The sequence below is a fragment of the Lutjanus erythropterus genome, chromosome 12 (genome assembly GCF_056507025.1).
Source record: "Lutjanus erythropterus isolate fLutEry1 chromosome 12, fLutEry1.hap2, whole genome shotgun sequence".
Lineage (NCBI taxonomy): Eukaryota > Metazoa > Chordata > Actinopteri > Lutjaniformes > Lutjanidae > Lutjanus > Lutjanus erythropterus.
In genome coordinates, this window is record NC_139328.1 from 27,564,957 (window position 1) to 27,588,242 (window position 23,286).

The 23,286-nt window shown below is 38.0% G+C and overlaps 2 protein-coding genes and 1 pseudogene across 3 annotated transcripts; 2 read left to right on the forward strand and 1 right to left on the reverse strand.

The window, feature by feature from the left end:
- Nucleotides 1-1,645: 1,645 nt before the first annotated feature.
- LOC146318114 (phosphoglucomutase-1-like) lies at nucleotides 1,646-14,349 on the forward strand. The gene is made up of 11 exons (XM_084731623.1): nucleotides 1,646-2,021; nucleotides 7,321-7,483; nucleotides 8,122-8,268; nucleotides 8,490-8,615; nucleotides 10,034-10,224; nucleotides 10,399-10,553; nucleotides 10,778-10,893; nucleotides 11,608-11,743; nucleotides 12,398-12,581; nucleotides 12,753-12,881; nucleotides 14,072-14,349. Exons 1-11 carry the CDS (start codon nucleotides 1,764-1,766, stop codon nucleotides 14,159-14,161), a joined length of 1,695 nt encoding a protein of 564 aa, XP_084587749.1. The 5' UTR covers nucleotides 1,646-1,763; the 3' UTR covers nucleotides 14,162-14,349.
- LOC146318115 (E3 ubiquitin-protein ligase TRIM39-like) lies at nucleotides 3,600-6,092 on the reverse strand (annotated as a pseudogene). Its single transcript, XR_014771625.1, has 2 exons — nucleotides 5,780-6,092; nucleotides 3,600-5,623 (listed from the first exon to the last, which is right to left on the reverse strand). The product of XR_014771625.1 is annotated as an E3 ubiquitin-protein ligase TRIM39-like (transcript).
- A 3,195-nt stretch (nucleotides 14,350-17,544) lies between the features above and the next one.
- On the forward strand, nucleotides 17,545-22,651 carry leprot (leptin receptor overlapping transcript). Its single transcript, XM_084731624.1, has 4 exons — nucleotides 17,545-17,694; nucleotides 18,092-18,167; nucleotides 19,091-19,274; nucleotides 21,038-22,651. The coding sequence occupies exons 1-4, from the start codon at nucleotides 17,679-17,681 to the stop codon at nucleotides 21,152-21,154; spliced, it is 393 nt and encodes a 130-aa protein (XP_084587750.1). The 5' UTR covers nucleotides 17,545-17,678; the 3' UTR covers nucleotides 21,155-22,651.
- Nucleotides 22,652-23,286: the final 635 nt, after the last annotated feature.

The window sequence follows — 23,286 nt, forward strand, 5'->3', positions numbered from 1 at the left end:
TTGGTACAGAATGGTCTTTCTGTGTCAATAGATTTGGCCCAGAGTAATATCATCCTTGAACTCAATCGATCAACTTTGTTTTTATGCCAAAGTCTTGTAAATGAATGACTAATGCGTGTTCACTCTCAGCTTGGGTGCTGATCCTGAGGGGGTTAAAGGGAAAGAGTCCCCTCCTTCTGAAGAATAAGAAGCTGTACCCCTTACCAAGAAATTATTTCAAAATAAATTATGTATTTGTAAATATCCATAGTTTTACTTAAATATATATTAAATGTATATATTAAATAGAACATTATCCATATTGTTTTTCTGGGACTCATATTTCTTCATTACTCCATCTACAGTTGGCTTCACAGCACATTTCTCACACAGATTTTGTCACTTACTTCATTTCACATCTTCTGTTTGTGGTTGGGTTAAATTTACTTTGGATTAGGTGCTTGTGCTTTGTATCTTCTTCAACGTGAGCATCATTCTCATCTTTTGGAGAAGCTACTATATCTAACAAGTAAACTAAGTGTGTAAGCTAAAGCTGGCTCCACACTACAGGAGTTTTAAAACCCTCACAGATTTAGAAATCTCATTGCATCACACACGTAAAGACAAACTTCACAGATTTATGCAACATTTGAACTCCCTAGCATGGGGAAGTATTTTGCTTAGGGGACAAACTTAAAGAGACAGTTCACCCCCAAATAAAAATACGTACTTTATGCTGTTTTTCCATCTACATTATTTTGGTGTGAGTAGACTTTCTTTCCATTAAAAAGAAAGTAGTTTATATATTTTTCATATATTCATATTTTTGGCACTTTGAGCACCACAGGACATCTTCACTTTTACTTCAGTAAATAAGTTTAAACAGCTCTTCTACCTTTACCACACTCTGTATGTCTGCTTGAGTAAAGAATGTGTGCACTTTTGCAACCTGTGCTATTAATGTGTGTTACAGTAGATTATTTGATTCACGTATGTAATATTATTGATGCCCCCACCAAAAAGTGCTCTTGAGAAAACTCCATGTTTGTTGTTCCTGTTTGGTTGTGATGCCAAACTCTGTTGCACTGTCTTGTCAGGAGCCCATAATAAACTCTAGAGGGCAGTCTTGTTCTGTCTCATGTACATATCATCCACTCTGATTTGAGTGTGCTGCATATATAATTAGATTTGACAAGTTATGTTTGTTTTGTAAACAGATACCGTCTTAAAACCACATCTATATTCAGTATGTGCTTTCTAATGAGCCTCTAATTGCTTCTCTCACTCTCTGTTCACACACTCAGCCTTAAGAAAAGGGTAAATATCACCTCCTAAAATAGCGCAAAGTGCATCTCCGATGAAAGATGTCATCCTTCTTTTTGCATATCATTACTCGGAGCACAGCTGCAGCCCCTCACAGATGGACGAATTGCTCCCATAACACCTCAGTACTTCCACTCAGACACACCCAAACACACACACATACACTTCTTTGTGACTGGGCCTCACTTGACAGTGATCTCCCTGCACATGTGTGAAGGAGCGTCTTCAGTTACTCCCCCTGCCTCTGCACACACATTAGTTTGAAAGGTTATTTTGGGCTGCAGAAGTACCACTGTAACCCTGTGCTTCCAGTGAAATAATAGGAGGAGTCAAGATTTTACCCTCCCATTCTGCCCCCATGTACCATTCCCCCATGTCAACTGACAGGGGATTTCCCTCTAAACAACAGGTTCCCCGGTTCTCTGTGCCCTCACTTTAGCTTGGATTCTCATTTTGAAACAATGGACAACAGTCCTCTGCAGGTGCTGACTGTCCCTACGGCCCCCTACCCCGACCAGAGACCCGGCACCAATGGCCTGAGGAAGAAGGTCTACATCTTCCAGTCCAGGAGGAACTACCTCCACAACTTCATCCAGAGTATCTTCTCCTCTATTGACCTGCGCGACCGCCAGGGATCCACAGTGGTGGTGGGGGGAGACGGTCGCTTCTTCAACCGAACAGCTATTCAGGTCATTGTACAGATGGCAGCTGCCAACGGGGTCAGTGTCACCATGTGTGTGTGTGTGTGTGTGTGTTTGTTTTTGTGTGCATGCCGGTAAGGGTGTGTTTGTGTATGTGTGTGGGTGGGTGAGAGCATGTATATCAGTGTCACCTGCTCCCATCACCTGTTATTATCCCTATGTTGTTATTGGCTGTAACCACCTCATGATTATTAGGATTCAACTAACATTTTGACTCATGGTTGTCTTTTGAGGGAAAAGATATTGAATTAAATTCAAATTATATTAACATAAATTCTTAGGCATGTCAGGTTGACGTAAACAACACAGCTACAGCTAATAAAACTGATAATGTTATAGGGTGATAGTGTGTTCAAATTTGCAGTAGGTGTGCAAATGATCAAGCATTAACAATAGTCAATAGCACTGGTGGCACTAAGGCAGTGGGGGGGCCCAAAATAAATTCTGCGTAGGGCCTTGTAAAGCTCTAGGCCGGCCCTGATGATTTTGTTAGTTTGGGACTTACCTGTAAATGTCTACAACAGTGGGGTGAACCCATTTCTGTTATTATAAATGTTTGTTTTGTAGCCATCCAGCTGACTATTGCTTATGTTTATCTTTGCGTATAGTGTCAGAAGATGCAAAGTGTTTAGAGTATATATGTAAAGTAATTGAAAGACAATGAAATTAGTCTTGGGCTTATCCTCGTACGACTGGTGATTCGCTTCAAACTCAGCAAGACAAAAATAATTCTAAGTGTCTCCAGAAATATCTCCCAGTAAGCTATATGTGCCATAACTGAGTCACTGCTGTGATGAATCAAGTGTGCATGTGTGAGAATTTCATGAATCTAGGGTGCCCTTCTAAACACAAGCCTGCTCTGTAGACACAGCTTACACTTCCTGGTCCAGTGTAACTCTGTCCACTCCATTAACAAGACTATTGTTATTGTCAAGTTAAACATACTCACCAGCTTACTCAACTAGCTTATGGCTAATTTATACAAATCATATATATAAAATAACTTACTTATTGCTGGGTATTGAACGTAATTAGTTATGATAGTCATTACATCACCCAGAAAGCTTTTGTTAGCTGTCCAGATGTGCAGCTGTGGTGGAAACAAAGTCAATCTTTCTGAGTGATGGCATCACCACATATTTTCTCTGAGGTAGCTAAACAAAATAATTCTGACAGCACTTACACATCATAACTCAGTAATTCAGAATTAAACAAATTAGTTACTGTAATATAATTACTGTTTTGGACATTGTAATCCCTTATACTGTTTAATAATAGTATTACAGTAATATGTTACTGAGTAATGTATTACTGTCCAACATTTGTCACAACAAAGTTATGCCAGCTGCTCCGTGAGGCTGTTACACTCAGTGGTGATTTAAGGTAAATGCTAACATCAGCATGCTAATATGTCCACAGTGACTAAGTTAAAATGTTGGTGTTTAGCAGGTATAATGTTTATCACCATCTCAGTAATGTGTTGCGTTATTATGTGTTGGACACACATTATTAACTCAAGAGTTGTTCAAATGCTTTATAGCATTAAGTTTAATATTGTGACAGAGGTTTAAGGGAGGGAGGACACAAGGACACCAGTCTAGATATGCAGTTTATTTGAGACCCACTTATCAAAGACACAAAAGATCACAATCACAAGAAATCAATTTGTATGCACTGGTCTTTTTATCCAGTACTGTACCTGGCTTAAAACCTCCATATGAGAAAGAGGTCGTGGCCACACATGAATGTTACACCTGCACATAACCTATTTCAACAATCAAAGTATGCATGAGAGAGCAAAGTAACATTACATCCATGAGAAATGACAATGATCACCTTTTCCACTGTAATACAGTGTCACCAGTTTATATGTACACCTATACAGTAAAGTACACTCGAGCAGGGGTGTCACACTCAGTTACTGTTAATACTTTAAGCAGATTGTTAAGTGTGTTAATAGACACCAATGTAATTTTTTTCCATGTTCCTTAAATAAGAGGCAGCTCAGTGTTTTTGGGGTACAGGGGTTATGATGAGAGGGGCAGAGTTTATTCCATCCATGTTGTATTCAGGGCAGAAGTATGGGTAAAGTTTCTCTGTAAAGTGGCAGCCAGTGAATGAAAAGATATGTGATTTACAGTCTGCATCATAGAAAGAAACCTCTCCTTTTTCATAGTCCACAAAGACACCGACCTTCTCAGGCTGTGTGATTTGAATATCTGATTCTGAAGATGTTCTACATATCCTGCCAAAATCAGACATGATGGCCCAGTAACCATTTTCAGTTAACTGATCAAAGTCCCTCTTTCTATCAACAGACTCTCTGACCACTCCAACAGTCCAGTCAGTCTTTCCTTTCACCTGCACCTCGTAGTAGAACTTCCCTGTGGTGAACCCCTGTTTTGCCAAAACCTCTGGGTGTGCTTCAAATCGCTTTGGATTGTGTGGAAGATTCTGTTTTGTGTCTACCTCCATCACTTGTTTTCTATCCTCACTTATGACAAGTGAGCGATGAGCTGTGTCACAGTCAAGAGTCAAGTCCACTGCGTGTTCTCTCATTTTTTTCATTTTGACCTCAAGAAGCTCTTCCATTATTGCATCAGCTCTCTGTTTCAGCACAGTCACAGCATCTTTCACTGCTTCAAAAGATAGATCACTGTCAACACCAACGACAGTCCAGTCCTTGTTTAAAGGGGAGTACAAAGTTGGGAAGCTCTGGAGAAAATGTTGGTGATCCTCAGACTGGGACAGCTGCTCCAGCTGGCTGCTTCTGCTCTCAAGATCAGCGACTTCCATCTTCAGTTCTGTGAGAAAACCTTCAGCCTTTTGCTTTGTTGCTCTGTACCGCTCCTCAACCATCTCAAGAAGCTCGGCGTAGCCTCTCTGAATGGACTGGATCAAGTCAGTGAAGATCTTCACATTGGCTTTTTTGTCTTTCTCAGCTTCATCAACTGAGTTTTCAATTTCAGCCATCTTCTTTGACCGGTATTTTATCATCTTTTGGATGTTTGCCTTCACCACATCTTTTCTTGCCATCACTGCTTCATATTCATCCTCCAGTAGGACAACACTGTGACCCTTGTGAACAGTTTTGAAGCATTTGGTACAAATACAGACCTGCTCAGTCCTACATTACAGTTCCATTTTCTTGTTGTGTGTCTTGCATATCCTGTCCTCAAGATTATTCACCGGCTCTAACAATGTGTGGCTCTTGAGACCGGTGATTCTCTGATGTGGCTCAAGATGCACTTCACAGAAAGAAGCAAGGCACATAAGGCAAGATTTAACAGCCTTTTCCTTTTTCTCAGAGCAGATATCACAAAGAACGACTGCTGGTTCAGGACATTGTGGGTCTGGAATTGAGGCTTTGACTTGAATTGACGTCTTAAACTCAGCAGCTAACTCAGACACAACAGTGTTGATTAGGAGTTCAGGTTTTGGAGAAAATGTCCTTTTGCATAATGGACACTGGCAAATGTCACTTCTGTCCCAATAATTATGGATACATGTCCTGCAGAAGGTATGTCCACATGGTGTTGAGACTGGCTTAGTGAACACATCCAGACAGACCGAACACAGGAGCTTCTCCTCTGACAGCAGACTGCTGGCAGTTGCCATATCTGGACCAGAATTAATAAATAAAAAACAGAGTTAAAAGAGACATTCATACAATTTAACTCAATGGGCTCAATAATCAGTTAAGATAGCAGATTTTATCATATGCGATCTGTGTGTCAAGAAATACTTAAACAAAATGTAAAAACTGAACGCCTTACCTGCGAAGTAGCGAGATTTAAAAGCAGCTGCGCCAAAAACTCAAGGCAAGTAACACTTTGCGTTTGAAGACTTGTCGTTTTTTAGTCTGCTCATTGAGTTTCGTTTCAGCATGTTGACGCTGTGGTTGGTAGGGACTCCTCCCCTGCTGCATGCCTTTACACTTCCTGGTTAGATTTAACCCCTTTTGACTCCAAAGACACACTCCTCAGTTTTATTATCTCCAAATATCACCCACAAATGTTAGCTTATAGCTGATTTATATATATCTTATAAATTATAGTCTTGATATATTGATTTTTGAGGATATGTAAAGATATAATCTGCCACAAGAAACTATTTCATCTCAGCTCTCATCATATGAGGATAAGGAGAATTTGTGTTAGGAGTTATGCTAGCTGCTCTGTGAAGCTATTTAGACACAGTAGGGATGTGTTTAGAAGGGGACCCTAGATTCAGCTGTAGTGCTTGATTCAGCAATTGCAGATGTCCATGTCTGAATTACTTAAAATTACCTGTAGACCAAACACTTTACATCTTCGTAGTTTACACATAAAGACAAACATAAGTAATAGAAAGCTACATGGCAACAGAACAAAGCAAAAAAAAAAAAAAAACTGAGAGAACATTTAAAACTAGAGAAGGCCATTTCTGAAGAAATTTCGGGTGTGAATGCTGGCTGTTGAAAAGCTGACACTACACTGCATTGCTGCCTTGAAAATGTAATATAATGTTTAAATTATGTGGTATATTTTAATATTATTTGAAAAGCTGATGCTAAACTGAAATTATGTTCACTAATGTACATAATGTAGGAATGATGTGTAATATTTTAATATTTGTTGAAAGGCCAACGCTAAACTGAGTTGCTGTTGAATATGTATTTTTCAAAGTATAAGGTTCATTTATTCATCATTTTACAACCCAAGGTTGTACATCTGTGCACAATGTAGCCCCTTTATGCTGCTCATAAAACAAAAATTACATGAATTAATCATAAAACTGAACTATTTTGGACAAAATGGCCAGTATCTGTGTCATAAGCAACACAAGAAAGTAAGAGTAGACAGTATAATGCAATACAACACCAGAACAATGTAATACTGAGAAATTAAGGGATGAATGCAGCCTCTAAGCCATAAGACTGGCCCTGGCTAAAACTGCAGCTCCTGGCGATGCTCTGCTGTCTTCAAATAGAAACGTATAACCTGTTTTGTTTTCTACCCTCTTGCCAGTGCCAGTAATGAGCTCTGTGGTCCTCGGGTTTAAATTACATAAGCTTTGAGCTTCTGATGCTTTCTTGGTCGGATGGTATACTTAGAGGGATTTAAAATACACTCACACATAATAAAACTTGCTGCTGATGTGCCGTAACTGTCGTTCATTAAATGATATTCTAGTCTGAGTCACTTTTAGGAAGAAGCATGGCACACCAAACCTGATATTCAGAGGCATCCCCTCCCCTCCCCCACTCAGATAAATTAAGATACACACTCATGCCAGCCAACTCGCTCACACTCACACCTGTGTGACATTTCCTCAGGTGGGTCGTCTGATCATTGGACACCACGGGATCATGTCCACGCCGGCCATCTCCTGCGTGATTAGGAAATACAAAGCCATTGGTGGCATCATCCTCACTGCCAGCCACAATCCCGGTGGACCTGATGGAGACTTTGGCATTAAGTTCAATACTGCAAATGGAGGTATGGTAACTGGAGAGGAGGAAGCATGCAGGGGCATTGGCCAAGTGAAAAATAGTGTTACAAGAGAAGTCACATAGACATTTAACAAGGTTGTACACGTTCAGATATGTGTCATGGACACATGGAGTACTGAGATAAAGCGTGAGACTTTGTCAGGACATAAAATCTGGGACAAAGTTCAAGCACATCAAAAAGATCTGCATGATTTTACCAATTAACATCCCAAACAACCCTGGGCCTAACCTGCAGTTACAATTTTAGTAGCTAAAAATATGCCCTACTAGCCCTACTAAGCGTAGTTGCAACGAAATTTTATGACATTCCTTGAACATTACATGTAATGTTGAACCAACCTACAAAGAGAAATTCGTTACCAGCACGATATTTTGTGTTGTCCCAGTGTTCGCACTTTTTTGGTGATGTTCGTGAACGTCACTTTATATCTTATAAGAATGTATTGAACAAGCATCCTAACTTCACAACTAACTTTCACTTTTCCACCTGTAGTAGTAATGAAAAAATAAAACAGTAATGTTTGCTAACAGTGGCTGACAGTAGTGTTCGCCAACACTAGTTAATGGTAATGTTTCCTTTAGTAACCGTTAGAAGTTGTTAAATTGATTTTCTCCCACATGTAGGTCCAGCCAAGGAGGCTGTCACAAACAAGATCTTTCAGATCAGCAGGACCATCGAGGAGTTTGCCATCTGCCCTGGACTACAAGTGGATCTGACAACCCTGGGCAAACAAATGTTTGATCTGGAGAACAAGTTCAAACCTTTCACAGGTGGAGTGCAGAGTCAGTCTGTCACACATTTTAAATTAGGAGAAGAGAGAAGCAATGAGAGAAAAAAATGATATGTGGATGGATGCTAAAGCTGTGAAAACTTTCCTGAAAATATTATTTTGTTGCTGTTCTGTAAACTTACTTTATCAAATAAAATCAATCATATGACAAAGTTTTGCCAGTGATGGCATAAAACTAAATACAATTTTGTTCTTCTCCAGTGGAAATCATGGACTCAGTGGAATCCTACGCTAACTTGATGAGGAACATCTTTGACTTTGCTGCTCTGAAGGAGCTTCTATCTGGTGAAAACCACATCAAGATAAGACTAGATGCCATGCATGGAGGTGAGACAATATTTACCAGAGCATGTCATCTCATCAATATATTCTCTTTTAGTCTAAAAAGAGATGACAGAAATATTATCACGTCAAAACACACAAAATCTTGTTGGTTGCAGTTGTTCTCAACCTGGGAGTTGGGACCCCTAATGGGGTGAAAGATCATTTCTGGGAGTCGCCAGATGGTTGTGGAGGATAAAATAAAATAAAAGATTCAATTTCAACAGGAAGGACAAGAACTCAAACAATAAAAACTATAAACTATATTAAAAAAAATATCAAATGTGACAGACAGGTCAAGCCATCAATGCGTAAAAAAAATGAGTGAGTGAGTGCTCTGGTTTGACAGAGGACACTACAACCTTGTTAGAAAGTGTTGTTGTCTAGGCTTTATAACGTCGGAGAGATAACATGCGGTTATAGGAACTGCTACTTTAAACTGATTCATAATGATTAAGTTGCTGAAGCTCTTTGGCACGTCCCCACTGAAATTGAAGCTAATGGTTGTGCTGTTCCTACATGCCCCTCAACACTCTTGACATGAGCCTTTCTCAACTTCAGTCACTCTACAAACATAGGAACATATGTTATTTACATTGATAACATTTACATAGGCTGAAACACTACTTTAAAACTTTTGACATAAGGGGAAATATATCTATTGGGTGTCTTTGCCAAGAGCTAAATGTGATGATGGATACCACTCTCATTTGTGTATAGTAAATACAGCTATAGCAGCCTGTTAGCTCAGGTTAGCATAAAGAGTGGTAGGCCACTATCTTAGCTCTGTTAAGGTTACATAATCTACTTAGCAGCACTTAGCTCACTAATTAACACAATGTAACTTGTCCATTTAATTCACACAAAAACAAAAGTGTCAAATTAGTACAAGACTCCAATATACTACTGCACCCAGTTAATAAAGAATAATAAAATGACAATGTGCTGTTTTTAACACTTTGTGTTTTGTACAGATTAAATAAAGGAGATTTATGTGTTATTTCTTGAGTTTTAGAGGTGGTGAATTTTGTTACAGTTGGACTAAGCTAGGTTAGCTGTTTCTTTGTGATATGGCAAGACCATGGCATATCTAAGTACAGGAAACAGGAAAGGAGAAAGTTGACTGAGGTTCTGCTAAGCTGTAATTGGAGCACAGAGCAAAAAGGGGGTGGGACTTAGGAAGGGTCATTTATGAGAGTAGTATCAATCTTCATTTCTAACTCTTGACAAGAAAGCGAGTAAGTGTTTTTCCAGAAATATTGAACCGTTGCTTTAAACGGAGCAACACCAGCTGAGGTGTTTTGGGCGTTTTAGGATGCCAATAGTGATACTTCATACATCACTATATTTGACTTCAGCAGTTATTCATTGTCTTTGTTGCCATACCCTGTCATCACTCTCTGTCACTTCTGTCTGCTCCTCAGTGGTAGGGCCGTATGTGAGGAGAATACTCTGCGAGGAGCTGGGCTGCCCTGCCAACTCTGCCGTCAACTGTGTCCCACTGGAGGATTTTGGGGGTCAGCACCCAGATCCTAACCTCACTTATGCTGCAGATCTGGTTGACAGCATGAGAGACGGACAGTATGACTTTGGTGCAGCATTTGATGGTGACGGGGTGGGTGTTCTGTTACTTGTTTCTTTCTTTAGATTTTCTAAGACAAAATCAAAGAAATGTCTTTGCTTTTATAATTGTACAGAGATTTTTTTCACAGTCATGTCTGGAGGAATCCTGTGACTGAACCTTGACCTTGACCTTTTACCTCTTTCTGTCTGTCTGTCGGCCTTCTAGGACCGAAACATGATCCTCGGTAAGCACGGCTTCTTCGTCACCCCACCTGACTCAGTGGCTGTGATCGCTGACAACATCTTTTGCATCCCATACTTCCAGCATACAGGGGTGAGAGGTTTCGCCCGCAGCATGCCCACAAGCGCAGCATTAGACAGGTAAAAACACAGCCTGGCTTTCACCTCACTGCCAAAATCAATGAGCCAGGGATTTTCCAAGCTGAAGCCACTGGTGCAAATAGATCTTTAGATAAGATTTAATCATGCAGAAGTACACATTAATAATAGCAACAATCATATGATGTTATTTCAGTGTTTCACCTCTGTTATTTCAAAGGTGCACTGTGCTTTCTTAGAATACTCTTTCGTTTTATTTCCTGCAGAGTAGCCAAGGCAACAAAAATAGAGTTATATGAAACTCCCACTGGGTGGAAGTTCTTTGGGAACCTGATGGATGCAGGCAGACTGTCTTTGTGTGGAGAGGAAAGCTTTGGTACAGGTACTGTATCTCTTCAGCAAGTTATTACCAGCTAACACATAACATTTCCATAACTTTCCCAGAACGTTCCTTCCATCATTCCCAAAAGATTCCAGTAACCACATGAAGTGATGTTTTTTGGGTATAATATTTGTGACGTTCACTTGAGTTTCCCTGCTGGAATTCTTTATGTCTACCTGCTCACAATGTTTTTGAGAATGTTGCACAAATGTTTTTTTTATTTAAAGAAAAAATCAAATGTTTTAATAACCTCCTAATGTCTTTTGAGGGGAATGTATGTAATGTTCTCCTGACGTTTGCTGCTGGTTGCTTTTTGCGTAACCCCTTCCAGAACGTTCTTAGAATCTCCCACTAATCTTTTTGTTCAAAGAAATCCTTTCCAAAATGTTCCAGTAACCCTCCTGGAACATTCGACTAACCTTCCCAGAACATAACTGTAACATTAGTTTTACCTACAAGAAAAACTATAACATTGTAACACTATGGGAATGTTAAGGGGAAACATTCAAATAACCTTCATGGAACATTCAACCAACCTTTTCAGAACATTCTGGGAACTTAATAACTAGTTTTATTTCAGAGAAACTTGCTGTTTTAACACCTAAGAAACCTTACCAGACCAAGGAGAAAAAATAAGACCCTTAATTTAATTCTCACGTTCTAGTTTTTGTTCTTCTCTGTGCATGATAAACTTGATTCCGTATCCTCTTTCAGGTGGAGACCATATTCGTGAGAAGGATGGGCTTTGGGCCGTGCTGGCATGGCTGTCCATCCTGGCCACTAGACGGCAGAGTGTGGAGGATATTCTGAAGGACCACTGGCTAAAATATGGAAGAAACTACTTCACCAGGTGAGATGTGGACATACCTGTGTTGTTTGTTCATTTTGCACCCCATCATCCATCAAAAACCACCAAAAAACAGGAAAACTTTAAGAAAGAGGAAATAAAGAAACAGTGTCTGAATTATTTCTAAGCAGCAACAGTGTGCATTGTTTAGCTGATGGAGCTGATATAAGTGAGCTGGTGATCCGATGCATGATAAGAACATACATACAGTGCATGACTGACATCTGGTGGAATATATGTGCTATTACATATTCTTTCAAGCCTAGAACTCTCCAGTAAATGAAAACAGAAAATTATGTGGGGACTTGCTTTCCTAAATTCTTAATTCGCCTATGTCAACACCAGTACCCACTGTAACCAGCTTTTAATAATGCCCTTATTTACCATGGTTCTTTTCAGCCCCTGATCCCTGTTTCTTGTGTTTTTTGAATGAATGTATCTGTTTGTTGTCTGTCATCTATACAGTCATAAACATTCATAAAGACTAATTCATGTTCATGACATTGTTATAACAGTGTAATGACAGTCTTATGCACACCAATTCAAAGTGATACCGTAAAATATTATCTAGAGATTTGTAATATCTGTCAATTGGATCAAATAAAAAACAACAATAAATTACTTAATCTGTCATGAAAATCTCTTGTTTTTGTCCAGATATGACTATGAGAATGTAGACATAGACGCAGCCTGTGAGATGATGGAGGATTTGGAGATTATGATCGCTGACAAGTCCTTCGTGAAGCAGAGATTTGCTGTGGAGGACAAAATCTACCAAGTGGAGAAGGCAGACAACTTTGAGTACACAGACCCTGTAGACAGCACCATCACCAGAAACCAGGTACCTGACATACTCTGAGCTGTATTCCTGTAAGCTTTTATTTGTACGAGCACTGGATGTACCCAGTGTGGGTCACCAGGTATCTGGACTCTTTCAACAGTGGAGCTACTCAGCTGCATCTGCATATCCTAAAAGCTTCTCAAAGTGTGCACTGGGCTGTTTTCACTGCAGGGTCTGAGAATAATCTTCTCGGATGGCTCTCGGATCATCTACAGACTCAGTGGGACGGGAAGTGATGGGGCAACAGTTCGAATCTATATAGACAGCTACGAGAAGGAACAAATCTTTGAGGACACACAGGTAAAAATATCTTTTGTATCTGTCATATATATTAAAAAATATATATGTTCATTTAAACATTATGGAATAAAATGTCTCTACATACTCTACGCATGTCTGCTTTTTATGGAAACATTATAACTGATGTGATGAAAAAAAAGATCCTGTTAGTAATTAGAATGAGAAACATTATTGAAATAAAGAGTTGGAATCTCAAAATAATAAACTTTCTCAAAACAACGACTCAGTATCAGAGTCATTATTCTGAAAAAGATATTTTTGGAGATACTAACTCATTTTGAGATAAATAGCCTAAGTTATTATTTTGAGATAAACTGCTACAACTGGGTTGTGCCAAAAAGATTAATTTAAGATTAAGATTAGTTCTAATCAGACTTTATCAAAACTGGGTTTAAAAGCAGTAAATTCAACAGCTCATTTGTACAATTAACATCTATCTATTATTATTTCAAGAAACTTTCTCATTACAAGTTATGAAATTCATCACTTATCTAATTTATCCTGCCATATTTTATAGTTTTTGATTTACAGACAGAATGAAGGAAACAAAATAAAGAAAGACAAACAGAGAAGAGAGGGAAAAACAGGGGGATCCTTCTGTACCCTCTTAGTTTGAGTTAATGTATTGAAATTTTACTACTCCACTCCATCAGTTCCTTGACCTGTTTACTCCAGTTTCTTCTCCTCTCTGTTTCTGAACCTATATGTGATTCTTTCTGTTAATTTCCATGCATGAATAGATGGTGATTTAACATCCATCCAGTTCTGTCTAATTTGTTTTAATGCTGCTGTGTGTATTATGCAAATATTGCAAATTTGCAAATATTGAACTCCTTCTTTCTCTATGTCTAATGAAATGATATCTAATGTAATATTGGGCAATTGTAGCAATTGGGCAGTTTTCTTTAAATGAAAAATATTTGTGGTTTTCTCCTTAACTGTCCCCCAAAACCTTTTAAACACAGGACAAGAGTAAAAAAATATACGTGAATGGTTTGCTTCCTGTTCCCCACATTTCCTCCAGCAGAGACCATTTGTCATTATAATGACTTAAATGATCTTTTCTTTTAATCACAGTGGTAGAAGCAGGCTTCCATAGATTATAATTAAATATTCATGAGGAAATGCATCAGTGGCATATGGCAGCCAGGTGCTTGAGTCTCTAACCGTATCATCCTTGTTTGGGACAGGTGATGCTGGCACCCCTGGCGACCATCGCTCTGAAGATTTCTCAGCTTCATCACAGGACGGGTCGAAGTGGCCCATCAGTCATCACATGATTCCTCCCATATGTTACTCCATCATTGCTAAAGTAATGCCCCTTTTTTGTTTTTCTTTCCAGACTTTTGTATAAACTGAGCTTCAATTCCAAGTGTAGTCACCCAACATGCAGTAGTTTGTTTTAGGATAAAATATATTCAGTGATTCTCTCTGAACCACATAATTAAACTACTTTATATTTTTGGTTCATGCGTGTCTGTCTCATACACTGCAGCAGCAAATAGTCTACTTCATTTTTGTTAACTGTAATTGCTCCAGTTGTAATTTGAACCAATGAGTCACTGGCACAAAGCAGCAGGGTTACGAAGTCATCAGCACTCCCAGTGATCAAAACATCCAATCATCACATAATGTCCTCCTATTAAACGCAGCATGTGGCTGTAAAGCAGCGGTTTCATTTCCTCTGTGAAACTCTTTTTTTTAACACTGTATAACACTTCTCACATTGTTGTTCGGGGCTGTGCGCACTCAGGAAATCACTTTTTTGGCTTTGTGGAAGGCAATACTGAAGACTGTCAATTTCTCACACTGTGACAAAAAAAAACCCCAATTATTTATTTGAACTTAAAACGTTTTTGCTGCCCTAAAATTTGAGGCAAGTGAGGCAATTTTGTAATGATTCAAACCAAATAAAACTTTCTAGTCAAATAAACTTGATATTAATTCAGTTGTGCTTGTAAAAACATGTTCAATAAACTTAAGATGTTAAGTTGAACCAATAATTCTTCAGTCACATCGATGAACATCATAAACAAATTAGATTTTCTTTGACATTTTTCAGTTTGAAGGGTCAGTTCTTCAGCTGCTCCTGTTTGAATTACTGTAAGTATAAAAGAGTAGGGAATGAGGTATTATTTTTATTAGTACTATTGTGAATAAAGCAGCCATGACTTATCTTAAAATATATTAGAGACATACACATGCTGGGAAGTCTGCTCATATGCTGATCATGTTTCTTTTGAAACTTAATTTAATGAGTTGATTGAACTACAGCACATCAATGCAACTCATCATTTCAAGTTAAAAGACTTCAAATTATAAAGACTCAAAGTTTAGGTAAGTTGAGTAAATAAAACTTGTATATTTCTGTTAATGGTATGATTAGTTGATTGCATTAAAAAAGAAAAAATAGCTGATTCCACTGCATGTTGTTTTACAGTGCACATGAAGAACATTTCCTCCTGCACTCTGTGCTCATTCAGTAAAGAACTGGGTGTTTCCTGCCATGAAGCCTCAAATTATTATTTGCATCTCCGTACTCCTTCATTCAGGGAAATTAAAAGTCATCAGTGAATAACAACCTGAAATTGCAGTCGAGTTTGTGGTGCTGGAGGATGAGCGACAACATGCCAGCACAGACACAAACACACAGACACAAACACATCTTTCCACATCAGGAGAAACCATTCTGTTTGGTAATATTTTATTCTTACTGTTACTACAGCTGCCTTACTGTGGGAGACATTTAAGCTGTTATACAGTAGGTAACGTTTTAAATTATATGGCTCTGACTACATGATTTCCATCTGGACAGCAGCAGCACCAGTCATCTGGTCCGGCTCTGTGATCACTCATGCCCTTTGAAGTACTTCAAAAAGTTTCATCTCCATATTACACTGAACCTGAAGCCCAACAAGTCAAGTTCTTTATTGTCATATGCAAAATCATCACAGTGAAGCAGGTGTTGGCAATGAAATTCTTAGATCAACACTGCGCCTGAAAAATATCTATAAAGAAAAATCACATAGTGGAGATACTTAATTGAGACTTTCAGGTGCAAATAAAAGGACACTGATTTTATGATCACCTCAGGCTAAACACTCTGTTATAACTGCCTGGAAGAGAACTGAGACCCAGACAGTTGGACAACGTTTTAAAGATCTTTGCAACTTTTTATCTATGGAAAAACTGGGAAAATACAGAGCATTTTTTAAAAAATATGGGTGCAATTTATTATACATTTTGAAAGTCAATTATCAAGTACTTGAAGAGAATGTTTTCATGTATAAAGATGATTTTAAGCATAAGAGCTAAGAACTGTCCTGTCTTCTGTATTTGCATTTATATAGATCTTTAAATGTATCTTATGTGTTCAATCTGAAGAAAGAAAGAAAAAAAAAAAAAAGAGGAAGATATTGTGTGTGAGGTTAAATCATTGTGGGTTTCAGTTCCACAAAAAAAAGAAATCACTGACATTGCTCAATGAGTCATATTAATATTGAATAAAGTGTGAATATAGAGGGAAATAACATGAACACAATTCATGAATATACATGAAATTAATAAAAAGCTTGTAGAATTTAGAATATGTCCTTTTCACTGTAGATATTTGGATGTGTAGTAGCAAAAGAACAGGTGTTACAAATAACACTGAACATTTTCCATTCTAATCGGTTCCATCATGCATAATATCAGGGCGCTGAAACTAAAATAGTCATTGTTGATTTAATTATTCACAGCTGTGCTTTCCCCATTTTCACATGTCAAAATGTCTTCTGTTAAAAACATTACTGGCACATAAAGTGGTTCCATCACTATTAGAGAAACCTACCCTTAAAAAGGTAAGTGGAATGGAGTTAACACAGTGTATAAAACTACAAATAGTATTTGTATATTGGTTATAAAAGCAGTACCAGTTCCTGACTGGTCAGTACCAAAATATCTATAAGCTTCTGGACAAATGATGACCCTCTGCTATCAGTACTTATGTAACATTACAGACACAGCAGACAGGGCAAAAGTGGTTCAAAATGTGGGATCACTTTACTCAATTTCATGAAAATGCAGCTAAATGAAAGAACTCAGGAAACAACTTAACCTGTTACTTATGCAAAAAAGTAAGAAAGCAACTGTTAAATCATGTCATGTCTTTTTTTTTTTTTTTGCACCAAATTATGGCAAGTACTAGTTGCCTATCAATAAGAGTATCAACGAATAGTATCTGCATTGATAAGCAGTAACTGTATTGATATTGGTATGGTAGGCCTATATAATAAAATCTTGACAATATCTATCCCTACACAGAATATACAATGGACATACAAGTAAATATAAGAAACATTACACCACTGATTACATGTCCTATGGGTGTTCATCAGGCACAACTATGGGAGCAAATCATATTTGGGAACCCTTAATTTGCCAAACTCTCGCGAGATTAATATGCATTGTCTCGTCTTTGTTCACGTTGTATAAATTAATTACGTTTTTTTATGTGGCAGCGCTCTGGTTAATATCTTAGGTACCAAAACACTTGGTTAAGGTTAGGGAAAGATTCATGGTTTGGGTCAAAATTATAACTCTCGCGAGATCTTTCGCGGATCTGAGGTTCCTTTCCGTGCAGACCGCGGCGCTCGTGTCTCTTTAAAGATGGTCACATGACAGAGCAGGAAAAGCCCGCTGGAGGAAGCAGGAAGTGGGTTTACCCAGAAGAAGAAGAGAGCCTGAGCCATAAACAATACACAAAGGACAGAACAAAAGTCATAATTTAAGTTTAAACTTATACTCTTTATCACAATGGCTGGAATTAAAGGTATTTTAATTTGTGCGTTCATGAGTCTGTTGAAAGTCACGCTCGTTTAGTTACTCGGACGTTTCTTCTTTGCGACAGTGCACAGAAACTTTGTTAGCCCAGTTTCCTACATGTTTGGAAAGCTTTGCTGAATCATTTCGAAAGCTATCATTTCACATAACACTGTCTAAATATATCAAGATTTGTTTCAAGCCATTTAGATCCATTATTAAGTTATTAATCAGTTTTAAGTTAATCGTTATTGCTATTTTTCACAGTAAATTCGTCTAGTATGTTGATTTAACTTTCATAGCAAGTGACAGAAGCCTAGCGTATTCCTATTATGCGTCTTAGAACTTTGGACAAAAACATGGCTGCCAGCGTAATTTAATATAATGTGATTTTTCTATTCTTTCAGCACTTGTTGGTTTGTCCTTTAGTGGTGCCATTGGACTTACATTTCTTCTGCTGGGTTGCGCACTGGAACAGTACGGGTAGGGTCTTTGTTATAACTAAGTACTTCTGTAATTGTATTACATGGATAGACAAGATACTCTTCCAGTGCAGTGGCTGTCAATCAGAGATATGAACAATCGTTAACTAAAAGCAGCATAACAGTCTAAAATATCTTTAAAGGGGTGCTCCAGTAATTGTTATCACACTTTTCATATATTTAAGGGACTTCTAAGTGGCAGAATAGTCAAAATAAATGCAACAGAGGCACAGTAATTTAATCCTTTGTATGCGTAAAGCTCCAGAAATTTCCATAATGCAACTCAATAGCATCTTTCATTAGACCCCCACCCCCCAACCTTTGAATGCCCACTTTTTTTTTTTTTCAAATGTCATGCTCACAGTCCATAATGCTTTTCAGATTAGATCAGATCAGATACAGGCAAGTGGTAAAATAACGAATTAAACTACTTTGATATTCAGTGAATCATTAATGTAATGTTTCATGCAAAAAATATCAGGCAGTTTTCAGCCTCTCAAATATGTAGATTTTCAAGTATTCTTTGTTTATTATCATATTAAACTGACTATCTTTAGGTTTTAGGCTGAGACATTCTAAGACATCACCTTGGGCTTTGAAAAACATGAATGGATATTTTTTACCTTTTTTGGCTTATTTATAATACAGATATACCTATATAGAGAGGGGATGCTACTGCATTATATTTATCTTGTTTATCCATTTTGTTTTTTTGTGTATCTTTATGTTCTTGTTTTCTTATCTTTTTATCTTGTTTCTTATTGCTGCTTGTCTCTGAGATCACACAACATAATTTCATTGTATGACTAAAACAACAAATAAAGTGTCTGATGTGTATTGTTGTCTGACTTGCCTCAAACTCGTGCCATCATACCTCATAAAATGTTGACCATCCTTGTAACTGTTGCCCACCTGTTGTTGTAGGGTATACTGGCCACTGTTTGTCCTGATTTTCTACATTTTGAGCCCCATCCCAACGTTCATATCCAGACGCCTCAGTGATGACGACTCCTCCAGCAACGCATGCAGAGAGCTGGCCTACTTCTTAACAACTGGCATCGTGGTGTCATCATTTGGGCTTCCCATTGTGCTAGCACGCCACCAGACAGTGAGTTCTCTCTGCCCATGCTGAAATGTTTCTGAGGTTGATTTTCAGTTGCAATGTTGCAGTGATAGCTTAAATGTGCTTTACAAACACTTGTGGCAAAGCATGTTATTTCACAGTTTAACAATAAACTTTATTGTCCAAAATTAGATTAGAGCACTTAAATGGTAAACTTTAACTGGTATTTTGAATAATTATAAATAACTATAACTTTACTATAATTAGGAAAAAATTAGCATATATATGCAAATGCTTCTTATAAAACTAAAAGAAACTACAAAAAAAAAAAACAATCTGCATTATATTCTGTTACTTTGTACTTATTACTCCTTTAAAAAGTAATAAAATTACTTGTCTTGTTAGTTGGTATGAAAAGTCATTACTGTTTATATTACTGTAATACTTCTGTAGCCTTGTTGTGCTCTAAAGTTGAACAGCTGGTCCAGTGAACTGTGACCACCCAGAAAGCTCTGGTAGCTGTCCAGATGTTGGCTGTGATGGTAACAAAAGTTAGTTTGTGTTCCAGCCGCCTTGTAGTTGCATGCAAAGTGGACTGCGCAGGATATTCAGCCATGTTAAGTACAATTCCAAACCACAGGGAGCAACATGCTCAGTTCAAAGGGAAATGTTTGCAGGAAGTTAACACCCATCAGTCATTACACCAGAAATAAACAATGGAGCTCACAGACAAGTTTTTTATTCCATATATAATATTTTGATAATTTATATTTATTGTTCATTTAAAATGATGAATTTAACTAATTAAGATATGATTTGATAATGCATAATAATCTTTAATTTAATTAAATAATTATTTTCATCTATTTATATTTAGGTTTTTGCAGAATTACATAATAGTAGTCTGTATGTAATCAGCATAATCTGTAAATAATCTGCATATTAATCTCTTTTGGAAAGCAATGTATATCTTGTAAATTAATCCAATCACATTTATTTACAACTTACATTACCTACATTTCAATAGAATATATTTCGTACTGTATCAGCTTTTGTTTGGTTTGGTTGTTTTGTTTCACTCAATATTTTATTTCAGTCTTGTTCATTTCCATAGTTGCAGCAAAAGGTACCCAGGTGTTTTATGTAGCTAGAACCTCCCTCTAGTCTACCTAATGATGTCACTAAGTGGTGCAATATTCATGATTTTTGTTTAAATGGTCAGGATAACTTACATGTGCTATTATTACCAACAATTTACAATGCGGCAGATGGCAAATTTGAGCACCAATATACTGTTTCCAAATGGGAACTGGGAAATTCTGACTTCCCAGTTCAAGTGAAACACACCATAATGCATGAGAACTGCAAGGAGATGAAGAGGGAGATGAGATAGAGGAGACTGATGTGTCAGTCTGTCTGTCAGTGTTAACAGAGACCCCAGTCTTCTGATTCAGTCTTGCTGATACACTTCATGCTGCACAAACAAAGAAAGTGTTTGGCTGTATCACGTCCACACTTCAGTCCATATTCACAAGCATCACACTTTTTTTTTAAACAATTGAGGACATCATTGTCTCTCACGGTCATTAGACGCAAACTGATCCATTCAAGTTCACTGTTCATGAAAAGAACGAGCATGTTCAATGAATGCGCTCCTTTAGCACATTCATGCACAACATTGGCCTGCACCGTGTCTATTGTTAGTGTGTTTGTCTCCCACTGTATCTTGAGAGATTCACTCTGTGCCAGCTGTACATTGTGAGAACCAATATGAGACTTGACTGAGTGTGAACATTTCTCTCCTACAGATCCAGTGGGGTGCCTGCGGTCTGGTGATGACAGGAAACGCTGTCATCTTCCTCACCATCCTTGGCTTTTTTGTCGTGTTTGGAGGTGGGGACGACTTCAGCTGGGAGCAGTGGTAGAGTGCCGATGGACGGATGGACGGACGGATGGATGGATGGATGGATGGATGGGTGGGTGAGTAGGTGGATAGTTGAGCGGATAGACTAGAGACTGAGGGGCACACATGTCCTGCACTAATAGGGGATGATGCTCATGTACAGTAAAGGCTGCAAACTGTCACATTTACAGGCTGATTATTATATCAGGGTTATTAGGGTTGGAGACAACACTATGTACCCTGTTAATGTGCCTTATGTGTGGGATCAGAGAGACACTGACGCCTGCACCCCTCTTATGCCGTAACCCCATTGCTATCCACCTTAACCCGGGTATTTTAGCTTGTCTTGCCTTTGTTTCAACCCCCAAATCACCCTGCATATTACAGCTGCCTGCTATTTCATTATGCTTCAGTTAATCAATATCATAAAGGGATCTTAAACTCTATTGTAATGTACACTGCAAAGCTCACTGCATTATCTGTCCTGGTTCTTCCTGGGGGAAGTGGCTATACTGAATTATGGCTCGCTTGTTATTAGCACTGTTTGCTATTTAAAGCATAAAAGGCAGGGCAGGTTATCTTAATCCATGCAATCTGACAACTAGCTGTAGGACCCCTAATCAGGTAAAGATATATCTGTGTGGAGATGACGTGTTTGTTTGTTTTCATTTTTGCTGCAAGACTTTAAAGCCTTACTTTTTGTTCTGGTGCAATTGTTTACATTCTCACCAAAGATCATTTTAGAGTGCAAAAAAACGGAGCCTATTCACAACTGAACTGTGTGTTTTTGATCTGTGCTATGCAGTAACATGATCCTCAAAAGCAAGCTGAGGCACTTGGGAAAGAGCCGTTATGTGAGTCTGAGCGTCTGCGTTCAGGCCAGAGAAAGCATCCACATCCATTTTATATTCCTGCAGAGGACAAAGAAATTCATATTATTGACGAGAGCATGATATTAAATTGTGAGTTCTATTTTTACATGTTTAATAATAAACAAAGTAAATGTATGTTTTTAGGCCTAAAGGAGAGGCTTTACCTGCAAACTCATTCCGAAGTGCCTGTCAGTCACAGTGTATATTTTGAGTAGTAGAGAAAACACTGTGATTTATTTTTGAGTCAGTTTTTTTGTGTTTATCATCAGGGGATGAAATCTGTAATTGTAAATCAATAGGGGTGTCACGATTCTCAAAATCCACGATCCGATTTAACTTTTGATTTTAAGAGCACGATTCCATTCAATTTTCAAACCTTTTTTTTTTTCAGCACTGACAGCTTTGACATGTGGAGGACTGTCACAACATCAGATTTTCACAACACGTGACCAAAAGAATTCATTACAGTGGTGTTATTGTGATATTTACAGAAATTTTGAAAATATGAATGATAATGCTGTCAGTCAGCTTCATCTTTACACTGTAAAAAACAAAAATGTTGAGAAAACTCAAAATTTCAAGGCAACTGGCCTCAATAGATTTTTTGTTGTTGTTTTGAAAGTTCTGTAAAAAAGAAAAAAAAAGAATGAAACATAAAACTGTTTACATTAAGGTCTGTGGATTATCTTGAGTAACCAGGTCATAATTTTTGGAAAGATACACTGGCTTTGAATTTTTCAAATGCATTTTTTTGTGCTTTGAGCGCCACAAGCCGTTTACTATTTTGTTCCATTACATTGTAGAGAAGGCAGATATCTTTGCAGCCAGTATCTCCAAAACTCTGCAGTGCACACCAAAAAAAAATCTAGATGGATAAATAGCACTACAGGCCAGGGAGAAAATATGTGGTTTTGATTTTGGTGTGAACTGTCCTTTAAAGACTCAAAACTAAAGAATCTATTGCAGTAATCTGCCTTGAAACTTTTTTTTTACAGTGTAACTTTGTTTATTCTGCACTTTGTCTCTTTTGTGGCAAATGAATTAGATTCAGATTATGTCTGTAACCGTAACTGTACAAAAGAGTACAAAAAGCACAATTACACATAATTGACAATGAAAATTGGCTGCATCTTGGACAATGTCAGTGAAAAGTACAACTGTAGGTCTTGGAGGTGTTTTTTCTTTTCAGACACACGCCGGAGTGGCACAGTGGAAGGCAGGGTTCAGAGAGAGAGAGAGAAAAGACAATCTGCGATCCTGCTTTTGGCATCAATCCATTTTC